A 12420-nucleotide genomic window follows, 5' to 3' on the forward strand; every position below is an offset into this window, starting at 1 on the left:
TCTTTGGCCTGCTGATTGCCATAGGTACGCCTTTAAGATTTGTGAGTTGGGTTCGAGCGTGTGTGACCTCTCTGATGTTCTCCATTATGATTAATGGATCGTTGGAAGGTTTTTTCCATGGGAGGAAAGGACTTAGACAAGGTGACCTTTTATCCCCGTTCTTATTTGTGATGGTCATGGAGGTGCTTTCTCGCATGTTGAACAGCCTACCTCAGAATTTTCAATTCCACTAGTTTTGTGAGAAGGTCAGATTAACTCATCTTACTTTTAGATGACCTGATGATCTTTTGTACTGCTGATAATCATTCTATGAGTTTCATAAAAGAGACTATTAAGAGGTTTGGTGAGCTTTCGGACTGTTTGCTAATCTTGCTAAAAGCTTAATTTTTCTTGTGGGGGTTAATAGTTCGAAAGCCTCTCGGCTTGCTGCTAACATGGGTTTTTCCATTGGTCATCTCCCTGTTCGTTATCTTGGGCTTCCTCTCCTCTCTAGAAGATTGCGGAGCTCTGATTGTGATCCCCTTATTCAGCGTATTACCAGTCGTATTCGGTCTTGGTCTGCTAGAGTGTTATCTTTTGCAGGTAGACTTCAGCTTGTTCGCTCAGTCCTTAGGAGCCTTCAGGTTTATTGGGCTAGTGTGTTCATGCTTCCTATGAAAGTCCACAGAGACGTTGATAAGATCTTGAGGGCTTATTTGTGGAGAGGTAACGAGGAGGGAAGAGGTGGTGCTAAAGTTGCCTGGGATGAGGTTTGTCTTCCTTTTGATGAAGGAGGTCTTGATATTCGCGATGGATCTTCTTGGAATATAGCAAGCACGTTGAAGATATTATGGTTGCTACTTGTTAAATCTGGTAGTTTATGGTTGCTTGGGTGGAATCTTATATCCTTAAAGGGAGATCGCTCTGGAGATCGATGCTGGGGTGAGTCGATCTTGGTGCTTTAGGGAAATCTTGCGTAAGCGGGATATCCTTAAAGATCATGTTAAGATGGAGGTGGGCAATGGAAGGAAGTGTAGAGTGTGGTTGGTTCCATGGATTCAGGGTGGGCCGATTATCCAGCAGTTTGGGAGAGGGTGATCTATGATGCAGGTAGTCGGTGGGATGCGAGGCTGGTGGATTTCATGGGTCGGGATGGTGATTGAAGGTGGCCGCTTGTTTCTTTGGATTTGATGGACATTTGGGATAGGGTTCAGGGAGTGAGGCCGAGTCCGAGTGTTGAGGATAGGTGGGTCTGGGTGCCGGGGAGTCATGATAGTTTTTTATCACCAGTGCGTGGGAGACTATTCGTCCTCATAGTAGTAGGGTTGGTTGGTCGGGTTTACTATGGGGTGGGGGAAATATTCCTAAGCACTCCTTTTGTGCTTGGTTGGCCATCAGGGATAGGTTGGGTACTAGAGATAGGTTAAGTCGGTGGGATAGGTCGATTCCTTTATCGCGTTTGCTTTGTGGAGGGAACTATGAGTCTCGTGATCATTTGTTTTTTTCTTGTCATTTTGGGTGGGAGGTTTGGTCGAGGATCCTTTTGCTTATGTCATCTTCTCATAGAATCGAATCGGATTATTCAGGATTGGAAGAGTGTGAGGAGAAAACTGTGGCGCCTTCTCTGGTGTGCTACAATTTATTTCATTTGGCAGGAGCGAAATCATCGTCTTCATGGAGTTGCTATTCGGGAGCCTATGGTTGTATTCCAGCTCATTCGGTCGTGTATTAAAGCGCGTGCTGCTTCTTGGTCGGATGGTGTTCATGGTCTTGTTTAATGTTCTTTTCGTTTGCTTGTCCCGGGTGTGGGGTTTCTCTTCTCTTTATTAACTTTGTTGTCTTTCTCTCTTCTTCTTTCCTTTTAATGTTTGGAACACTAGTTGGTTTCTTTTGGTTTTAGTTCTTGTTCCCGAGATGTGGGGTTGTTTTGGGTACTTATGGGTTGTTTTGTCTAACTACTTGTTCTATGAGTGTTGTTCGCTCTTTTGTCTTGACCTTAGGCTGTGAGGTCCACCTTGTTGTTGTATAATATTATCATTACCTTTTCAAAAAAAAAAAATCAAACTCAATGCTAAGTTTGACTGCTCCCTTCGAAGTGACAACAAGCCTTGTTTTCCCTACTGTGGATCGAGGAGGATTCCTCCTCTTTTCAAAGCCCTCAATCAAACTTGACGTTATGTTTAAAACACTAAAAATAGATGGTCTAGTTTTGGTTAGGCCAAAAGCGATGTTTTCCCCCAAAAGCTCTAATAGCTAGGGAACTCAACATGTTCTACTTGACCTAACCGACTTGACTCTGTATTTTTTATGAGCTTTTTTTAATGCATATTGCATATGTTTTTTTTATAATTGTTGATTGTCTCACTTTTTTATGGTCTGCATTTACGAGCCTCTTTTCTTTCTTTGTTATGAACTGCGGTAACTAGGCATTGCTAGAACCGATGGGGTAACATTTCTATGGTTCTACACTTAGTTTCTAAGTGTGATTGCTCACCTCTAATTTTCAAAACACTTAATTTCTAAGCACATACAATGTTCACCTAGAAAAAAATGAAAATTGTTGTAGTTAAGATCAAAACTAAATAGTTATGAAATAAGACATAAGAGATTTGATTTTAACAACCTTCCCGTTGTACTTGGGATCCACTCTGGCTTTGTGCTGGAAAATTGGTTTGGAGCTGATCGTAAGCTTTCGGTTGCTCTTCTAACCTTTAGATACTCTTCAAAGCTATAAGCTTTGCTTCCTGACGAAGAATCTTCTACTATTACAATACATAAGAAAATTCTATTTCATAAACCCTGTATCATAATTGAGGCTGATAGAATGATTATTCTATAACCCTACCGATAGTTTCATTCTTAACATTCATAACACGATGCATGGCAGCTATCCAATTCTATTTCATGTTCTCGAGAATGGCTCGGTTTAACAATAATGTTAATTTTTGTTTTCTATTTTAAAATAATAACGCTGCTTACTAATCTTTTTTTTTCCATTTGGCATTCTACTTTTTCTACTCAGCTTTCTTTCCTAGTGATAACAAATAATACGGGTGATAAAAAACTTAATCACTCACTTGTTTCAGCCACCGAAAGCCCTTCTGCTTTAGAAATAGAAGATGGGTTTGAGTAGGTAGATTTACTTGCATTGTATGTGCTGTTCATTGAACTCTCAATTTCATCGAGACCAATTTCTCACTCAAACATGGTCTTGCATTCTCTAGAAACGTCCTACAAACAAAAATGAAGAACAAAAAACTACAATAAGGTCTATGAAAAAGTTACAAAGGAAAATCTCAAAAACTGATATGTAAGTCATAACAACCTTAAGTCCTTCTTATCGTGGGTTAAAATGCACGTAAGGTTTTTCCAAGAGTCCGAGCAACAGCATGTAAATAAGTTAAGTCAACTAAATTTGCTATAAATTTACTCGTATTAACATTATCATTGTTATAGACTTGACAACTTCAAATTTATCAATATAAAATATGCTTTAACAAAACGTACCTTGAGGTTCCTCCAACCTTATTAAAAAAGCAAATAATCCAACAATTTAACAAATTTATAGTGCATATTATGTATATCAATTGATCACAACAAAATAAGATCGAACAAATACCCATGAGTAATATTTAGCCACCAAATGAATAATGATGAAAACCTGAAAACAAAACCGAAAAAAAAAGAAACAATTCATCAACAAAACAAATTTAGGGGACTAAAAATTGCTTACCTTATTACACACTTCAAAATATTAAGAAAAGTGGAGGGAAAAAACCAACCAATAATCAACAAATAAACTTCAACACAAATAGCCATAAATTTTCTTCTTTAAAGGTATCACAAATAAGTCCATCAGTAATAACAAAATAAAAAAGGGCAATGTGCAATTGAATTCTGCAGTCGTAAAGCTATGCTAAAGGCAGTATGAAATCAAACTTGAGCACTAACAAGAAAATTTGCAAAACAAAAATTATTAGACATCATTAACTAAAGTACCAGCACAACAATGAATGTGTAACCTCCGCAAGAGCAAACCCGAATGGAGAAGAACATGAAGAAATATATAAATAGAAGAAACATAAAAGACAAACATGAAACACATGGAAATATACAAAGGGGATAAATAAAAGTACAATTATAAAGTGATGAAGCACAAATATAGGTATCAACAGAACCAGAATACAAGTCTTACCCTATCTCGACTGTCGAGGAGTGTTAACCAACCGTCGGAAGGTTGGTTTTATTTTTTAGAAAAAATTAATGTTGTCTGAATTCTTTTCCAAGCCACTAACCAGCCCCTCCTTATCTATGATCGGCGATCAACTCCTCAACCTCTAATTACATTTAAAAGAGTGATGCGAACATTGTGTGAAATCCCAAACCTTTGATGGATCCCACCATCACTCTCTTTCTATCCCTTCAAAACCTCATTATTTTCAAGAGAGGCCTCAAAGCTTCTTCCAATTAACATAAAAGAAGAATGAAAGAGAAGGAGAGAAAGGGAAAGTGGTTCAAAAGCTATGGAAAAAAAAGTAAAAGAAAATGGTCTACTCATTGGCACATCTTACACAGATGATAATGTTAGGGCAAGGCAATGAGAGACAGAATGCTTTTGGAGCCTTCTCCTCTACTTTCGAAGATTTTAACAAACTAAAATATGCAAATGTTACAAGAAAGATCTTTGGAGATTTGAAATAATCCAAAATAAAGAAAAAGGAAAACCCCAATATGTACAAATTTCATAATCTAAAACTTGAAAAGTGATTGAATGATGAGATATGTTTGTACAATCAATTATAGAGACAGTGAAATATTAAAACAAAAATGAAACGTACCAAGATAAAAAGAATAGCAACTAGTATTATGACCTTTGTATGTCTTCAAAATACAAACATCAAAATGAATCAAGAGATCTACCACACAAATAATGGTATCAAACAAATAAAGCAATTGTTTTAGTAACAATATTTGAGTACAATTAAACTAAGCATGCTATTGTCCTTGACAAATTTACATTCTTCTAATCGAACAAAATCTGACCTTTAAATATGATAGAAACTGAAGATGAAAGCAAGTTTAGCTACAACTTCAGACCGTGATATATATGACGGAACCTATAAAAAAAAGAAGAGTACCTAACTATATATACACAGAGGAGATCTGATGCTTACTAGCACATCAGAGGCTCAATCAATTTATATTTAATTGAAAAACAATCCCTATATTTTAATGCATACACATTGAATAGCCCCTGTTTCAATCCAATTTACAAAACTACCTCCATAAAATTACATAATGGGGGAAGTTCGACCGGATGCACTGTGCTTTACAGAACCACATGAAATTATTGGAACATAGTTCATTCAATTAACTTTCTATTCAATAATTGAAACAAATGGAAAGAGGACAATTGAATATTAAATAAAGATGGAATTAATTGGGAACTCACGGAGTAATGCGATTTGTTCGGGGGCTCACCACTGGAGTTGGAAGAGACACAAGGATTAGAAAGGAAAGGAAGAGGAGCGTCTGATAATCCAGCGGATTCTTTGATGAGGAGTACTATAGTAGTAGTGGAGGTTCCAAGGACATTGAAGTCAATCCGGTGAGAGTGAGGGAATAGAAGGTTGAGGTTGAAGAGAGTAGAAATTGCAACCAAAATCGGTGACGATGGTGGAATCGAAATTGCGAGGGAAGAAGAAAAGAGCATCACAATCGAAGTAGAGGAGGAATCAACACTGGAGAAAGGAGAAGATAAGGAGAACCTGCCATTAATGGAAGAGGGAGGAAGTGAGAGAGAAAGGAGAGGGAATTAATTAATTAAAGAGAATTAGGGTTTGAGAAGAGAAAGGGAAAATGGAGTGTACGAACAAAGAAGAAGAAGAAGAAATGGAAAGGACGCGCTAAGAGAAGAAGATGGATCGGTGAAATGGGTATGATAGGGTTTCTTCCTTAAAGAAATGGAAATTCAGAGATAGGCCTTAGGATTTTGAGAAGAGAAAGGAAAAATGGAGTGTACGAAGAAATGGAAAGGACGCACTAAGAGAAGAAGATGGAGATTGGATCCGCACTAGAGAAGAAGATGGAGATGGATCCGCGAAATGGGTATGATAGGGTTTCTTCCTTACAGAAACGGAAATTGAGAGATAGGCCAAAGAAGACAAGAGAGCAAGAGAGAATGGGGGAGGAGGGAGGAGAGGGAGACTTGGCCGTTAGAGAAGAGGAGAAAGAAATTTTAAATGAGAGAGACTGTACATGTAGGGTTTTTATTAGATTTTTTTTTTTTTGAAATCTTGCTTAATTGGATTTAGAGAATTTTGTGTATTCGGTTCACTGACGTATTAGCTGTCCATTGGTCCATTGTTTTGTCATTTTTTTTTCAACAAACTAAATGTTTTAAGCCATTTACAAATTAGATTTCGATAAATCGATAATCATATTTTTTTACAATATAGGACTAAAAAAGATAACTAATTTATATATATATATATATATACATACAACAGTATTTAGTTAAATTACAAAAAAATTTTTGAATTTTGTAGTTTGTGTAAAAAATAACCTTAAACTTTGAAATGTTAAAAAAAATTGTTTTGAACTTTTAAAAATTATTCATAAATACATCTACATACGTAGGATGAAGGTATTGGCATGCTTCTCTAAAAAAACTTTCCAAAAAGATGTTGTGTGACTTTTGAAAAGAAAAATTACAAATGGGGTCGTTTTTAAACAAATTAGATATATCGAGTTATGTTTCTTTAATTTTTTTCCTTTTTTCACATCAATCTTTACTTTTTTTTTGGAACCCTGCAAAAATAACAAAAACATTTATAATCACATGACTCATGTCACTACATTTTCTAAATTTTAAAAGTAGTAAATTTAAAAGTTGATAACCCTATGATTATCGTTTGATAGTCATCTAATATCACTAATTTTGTCATATTCGTAATATCCAAATAAGGTTTCTTGGTGAGTCTAGAGTCGAACGTGAGGACTTATACTAAAAATATATTTATATTTTGAAATGATCTTAAGGTGATTAATAACATACGCCTAAGAACCATAGCGGTATCATCCACTTGTAGGGTGGGAGGGGAGTCATCCACTATAGATAAGGTCCACTTGTCTTCCTAACTTCATAAGGCTGCCAAAAGAGTTAGGCATAATCACATCCACACATTTACCCTTCTCTCGAACATAAACCAACTCTCTTTTCTTCCTAATAACGAGTAATTGCATCCGATTACCTACCTCCTTTTCCTTAATATGCCTAATGGGGAGCTATTAGTCTTACTTTCCTCCAACTATTTAAAGTCTAACACCACATCCACAAGACACAATTGTCCATTCCTCCTCTTTGTTTGAAACCACCTTGCTCACATCATCCTCTCGATGAACTTTGTTTTCCACAATCTTAGGACACTTACCACTAGAATGCCCAAAAGACCGGCATAAATTACACCTTCGAGGCTTCCACTAATAATTCACAGTCATAACGAAATCCTCTCCCCTAAGGTGAATTGTAAATTCAGCAAGCATAGGAGAGTCCACATTTGATTCAACACATACTCAAGCATGTGACAACCTTCGTCTTTCCTTAGTAGCTAGATCTAAAGATAGAGGTTTTCCTATAGCACTAGCCACAACAGTCAATCTGACATCTGTCCATAACTCCATTGGAATCCTACCTAGTTTAATCCATATAGGAACATAATAAAAAACAAAGGATTTAGGGACAATACCTGGAGTCCATTTACGGAGGAGCATACTTTTGCAGCAAGATGTCGCGATCAACGAGATAGGATCCATTCAACAAGTTTTGGGCATCTGAATTGGAAACAGATGAGTCCGTTCTCAAGAATTGTAATCGTTGGCATTTTAATTTTATCAACAATAACAACGAGCTAAACAAAATCCTCTATCCAGAACGCACTAATGAAAACTAAAATGTAAAATAAGTACGAAGTAATTAATTAAAACAGAAGACAAAAGAAACCCAAAGTAAGTTGACAAAATGCCCACAATAAGCTTCAAGAGAGTGAGAGGGAACACCAAGAGAAACATGAATAGCCTTGCTAACTTTTCACTACTAGCCAACTACATATTTTTTACAATACGTGTTAGGGAAATCTTTCCCTTTGCAAAACATACCAATATATAATCAATCATTGGCTCCTTATGGGAAAATACAGAAGCCCTATACATGTCTGTTTCAAGCCTGTGTTGAACAACTTTTAATTCCCTAAGATAAGGAGATTTATCTGAAGGTTCGAGAATAATGACATGTCCTAAACTAACCCACCATTTCGCAACAGTGAACCAGTTTGATCGTTAGGGGACAACTTTTGATAATAAGCGCACAACCATGCCCCAATTCCAATGTTGCCCAAAAGTAAAGGCCTTTCTTCACACTGCTCCATAAAAAAAAGTTCGGCTTTCACATAAAGATCTTATTTCTTTTTTATTGCTCCAAGAGATCTAATAGATCTATTTTCACCACACAAATCCCTTTTGTTATCATGGAAAATGTGTTGGTTGTGCTCAAACCAAATCTCTGCTAGCAACACTTTTATCAAATTAACCCATATTTTTTTTAAAAAAAAAAGAGGATATGAGTCTCACTATTATTAATATTGAAAAATGAAGAGACAAAGCTCAATGTAATGAGGATTATACAAAGAGCAATAGGACAGAGGATCAACAGACGCACCTGGACATCTCAATTAGGTTGACACCCCCTTAGCGCCCTCATCACATCCAAAAAGCGACAACACAAGATCAAAACCAAAAGCCACAAATAGAAGGCTTTTTTTGTGTTTGTTTTGCCTTTGGACATTACTCCTTTGTTATGGGTTTTAGCTTGGTTGGATATGATGAGGGTGCTATGGGGGTGTCAACCTAGTTGAGATGCCAAGGTGCACCCCCTGATCCATGGTTACATGTTCATTGTATAACTCTCTTGTACTCTGAGTTTTTGTCTAATTATTATTATTATTTTAATATTAATAAAGAGGTTGTCTCCTTTTCAAAAAAAAAAAAGAAAAAAAAAAACAAAACAAAACAAAAGCCACAAATATAAAACCAAACAAAATGATAAAATAATATGTCCAAAACAAAATCATAAATCATAGGTAGCAGGTCGAGAACAAAGAAGAATAAGCCTTGATTGAGCAAAAAATCCCAACAAATATTGAATGTTTGGAGAAGACGGAACCAACATTTCGATACAAAGACATAGTCAATTAAAAGGTGCTAAATATTTTTCATGTTATCAACACAAATGGGGCAGACATGAGGTGAGAGGACATGGGAGAGAAGTTTTCTTTGAAGTACTAAAGCACGGTTTAATTTTCCAAACAACGTAATTCATATGGGGAAATTTATCCAAAGAGTGAGCTAAATAGCCCAATGAGTGATTGTTTTATAAAACATCGTTTTGAAATATTAAGTATTTAACAATTAACTCTTAACATAAATGAAATCAAATTCAAACAACTTATCTCAAACTTTCCCTTTCAGTTGCTATACCTAGAATCGTCGAGACGAAAAACAATAAACTAGGCATAGAAGCCCTATCCCGTGATACGATACTTACGAGATGAAACTCTAGGCATCAATTGTGCCCTATCTCGTTATAACTACAATGAGATGGAAAACTAGGCATTCGTACAGGGTCTCGTCCCTTGAGATGGGAAACTAAGCATCTTTAAAAGTCTTCATCTCTTATCTAATACCAATGATGGAAAGCTAGGTATTTACTGAATATCCAAATCAAATGACCTCTATGCACAAGAAAATCTCTCCCGAAGGGTTGCTATATATCTTAGAATATTTTAGGTATAGACTAAAACATGCTAATATTATTTTCAAGCTTAAACATTTTGAAAACTTAGCACAATCATGATTGCTTATAATTTTCATTAGTAAATTCATCAATAAAAACATGTTTACCAAAATGTTTCTAAATGCATGCTTTGGAAATACTTTATAAGTCAGTATCCTCAAATATTCAAACATCAAAGCATGCTTGAAACATTTGATAGTAAATTCATGTTTAGAAATCAACTTAAACTCATTTTTGTCACTTATAGAGAGTAGCTTGGACCCTTGGCTTATAAACTTGTTCGATCTCCTTCAGATCTAAAATAATGAAAAATAATGGGAAATAATTCCATTTAATTCCCATTGATCATAAAAATATCAAAACTTTGCTTAAAATTTCCAAAACCCACAAAAACAGCGAAAGACATTAGCTTGCGTACAAAATATTGTGGCAGAAGTTGGCAGGCGCGCGTAGGGCTTGCCTTGCCATGTCTCGTTCTAACCTCATGTGCAGCGTGTCACAATCACAACTTTTCAAACACGGAACAGACTATTGTGCGGCACTTGTTGTAACTCGATGAACACGTCAGTTGTATGAAATTCGATACGATGTAGCCTCCCTACAAGTTTTAAGAGAAATTGGTTTTATTAAACATGAGAGAGAAAGGAAAGCATTGGAAACATCGTTAAAAAAAACTTTGAAGACTGTCCATTGCAAAGAGAGCTTAAATTGCAAAGAGTACCTCTGTGATGAGATTGGTTTGTGGAACCAATTGGGATGGGAAAAAGTTTAGAGATATTTGAGAGAAACTCTTTTCTTTTTGCAAAGAGCAATAGCGTTAGCCTTATTTTTTCTTTTTTATTAATTCATTTTTTTAAGAAAATTGTTTTCTTCTAGATATTATAACTCTCTTTCCTTCTAGGAATAGAAAATGAAGTAGAAGAGAACCATGAGATTCTATTAATTTACAAATAATTAAATTAATATATATTTCAAATCTATTGATTAATTAAACATTAATCAATTAGTTAATAATTAATGAAATCGAATTTAATTAAATAATATTAAACTAAACTATTAATTAATTCTCCAATTAACTAATAACACTAAATTATTTATCTTATATTTAACTTAAATTAAATTTGAATCATATTCAAATATAAGTTTCTCTCAATAATTTTAATATGAATCCAATTCACATTAAATTAATATTTGAACTCATTTAAATATTTTATCTCTCATAAATTAATTTTGAATCATCCCCAAAGTTAAATTTATATAGTAAAGTTTGATAAACTTTATATTATAATGTATCACTATACATTATACTAATTCCCAAGTTAAATTTAAACATTTTAAATTACAACCAATACAAATAAATCTCATTACCCTTTACGAGCTAGGAAAAGGACCTAATGGACCTACAGATCAGAAGCTACAACGATCTAAGATTAATTGGCTAAACTCATTAACCACATTAATCAATATTCGTTAGTGTGTGTACACTCCACTAAAGACTCACAACTGAACTCTTCTCACTAAAAATATATTTCTATGTCCACGGATATAGACCAATAATAGTAAGTTAGTCCTTCACGAGTGTTTGTATCACCAGTTGGATCAATTTACCGCTTTACCCCTATGTTACCTCTAACCTTAAAAACCAGTGCTCCTCTAATGAACAACTTGTTTATGGTCCTACTAATAAACAAAAACCCCTCTCATGTCATCGAGAGGGTACGGGCCCTTTGTTCAAGTTTTGGAGACACCATTTAAGCTAACATTCATCTACTTACCCTAAAGTAGGAAATGAGTGAATTCCATTTTGTGCAATTATAATCCCAACTCCACACTCAGTCTTGTCCCCAAAATCACTACTACAAAACAGGCTCTCTTGATGGTTGTAGTTTTCCTTTCTTGACGTTTTTGAGAAAAAACGTCAAGAAAGATGTGATTTCAAATAAAAAAAACGTCAAGAATTTTTATGAAAGGCCAATTTTCAACTTTCTTGACGTTTTTTGTGCAATTAAACATCAAGTAAGATGTATTTTTTCTTGACGTTTTTTAAACGTCAATAATATATAGTTTCCTCGATGTTTTAAAAACGTCAAGAAATTTATAAAAAAATCTTAACGTTTTTAAAATGTCGAGATAATTCTAAAAAGTTCTTGACATTTTTACAAACATCAAAAAATTTATAAAAAATTCTTGACGTTTTTAAAACGTCAAGATAATTCTAAAAGATCATTGATGTTTTTACAAACTTTAAGAAATTTTAATTTGTTTTTGACGTTTTAAAAACGTCAAGAAATTTCTAAAAAATTATTGTTTTAATATTCTTTTACAAAACACAGCGTTTCAATTAGATCACTTCCCCTTTTCTTAATTAAACCTAATTCGCCGCGACTTTGTCCCTTCTCCACCCGAAATCAAAAGCGTCGTTCACCTAACCTTCCCTTCGCGTTCATCTGTGCATTCATTTGCGTTCATTGCCGAAAAAGACTTCCCTTCGCGTTCATCAGCATTCACCTTCATTCATTTGCGTTCATCGTCCGTCACCGTTCGTCTGCTTTGCGTTCCCTTCACCTTCGTTGATTTGCGTAAGTTTGTTC

The 12420-nt window shown here is 35.0% G+C and overlaps 1 protein-coding gene across 1 annotated transcript; it reads left to right on the top strand.

Annotated features, from left to right (window-relative positions):
- The first annotated feature begins 434 nt into the window (after positions 1 to 434).
- On the top strand, positions 435 to 1757 carry LOC116403425. Its single transcript, XM_031884564.1, has 3 exons — positions 435 to 921; positions 1042 to 1134; positions 1546 to 1757. Exons 1-3 carry the CDS (start codon positions 435 to 437, stop codon positions 1755 to 1757), a joined length of 792 nt encoding a protein of 263 aa, XP_031740424.1.
- Positions 1758 to 12420: the final 10663 nt, after the last annotated feature.

Source organism: Cucumis sativus, chromosome 4 (genome assembly GCF_000004075.3).
Source record: "Cucumis sativus cultivar 9930 chromosome 4, Cucumber_9930_V3, whole genome shotgun sequence".
In the NCBI taxonomy this organism is placed as follows: Eukaryota; Viridiplantae; Streptophyta; class Magnoliopsida; order Cucurbitales; family Cucurbitaceae; genus Cucumis; species Cucumis sativus.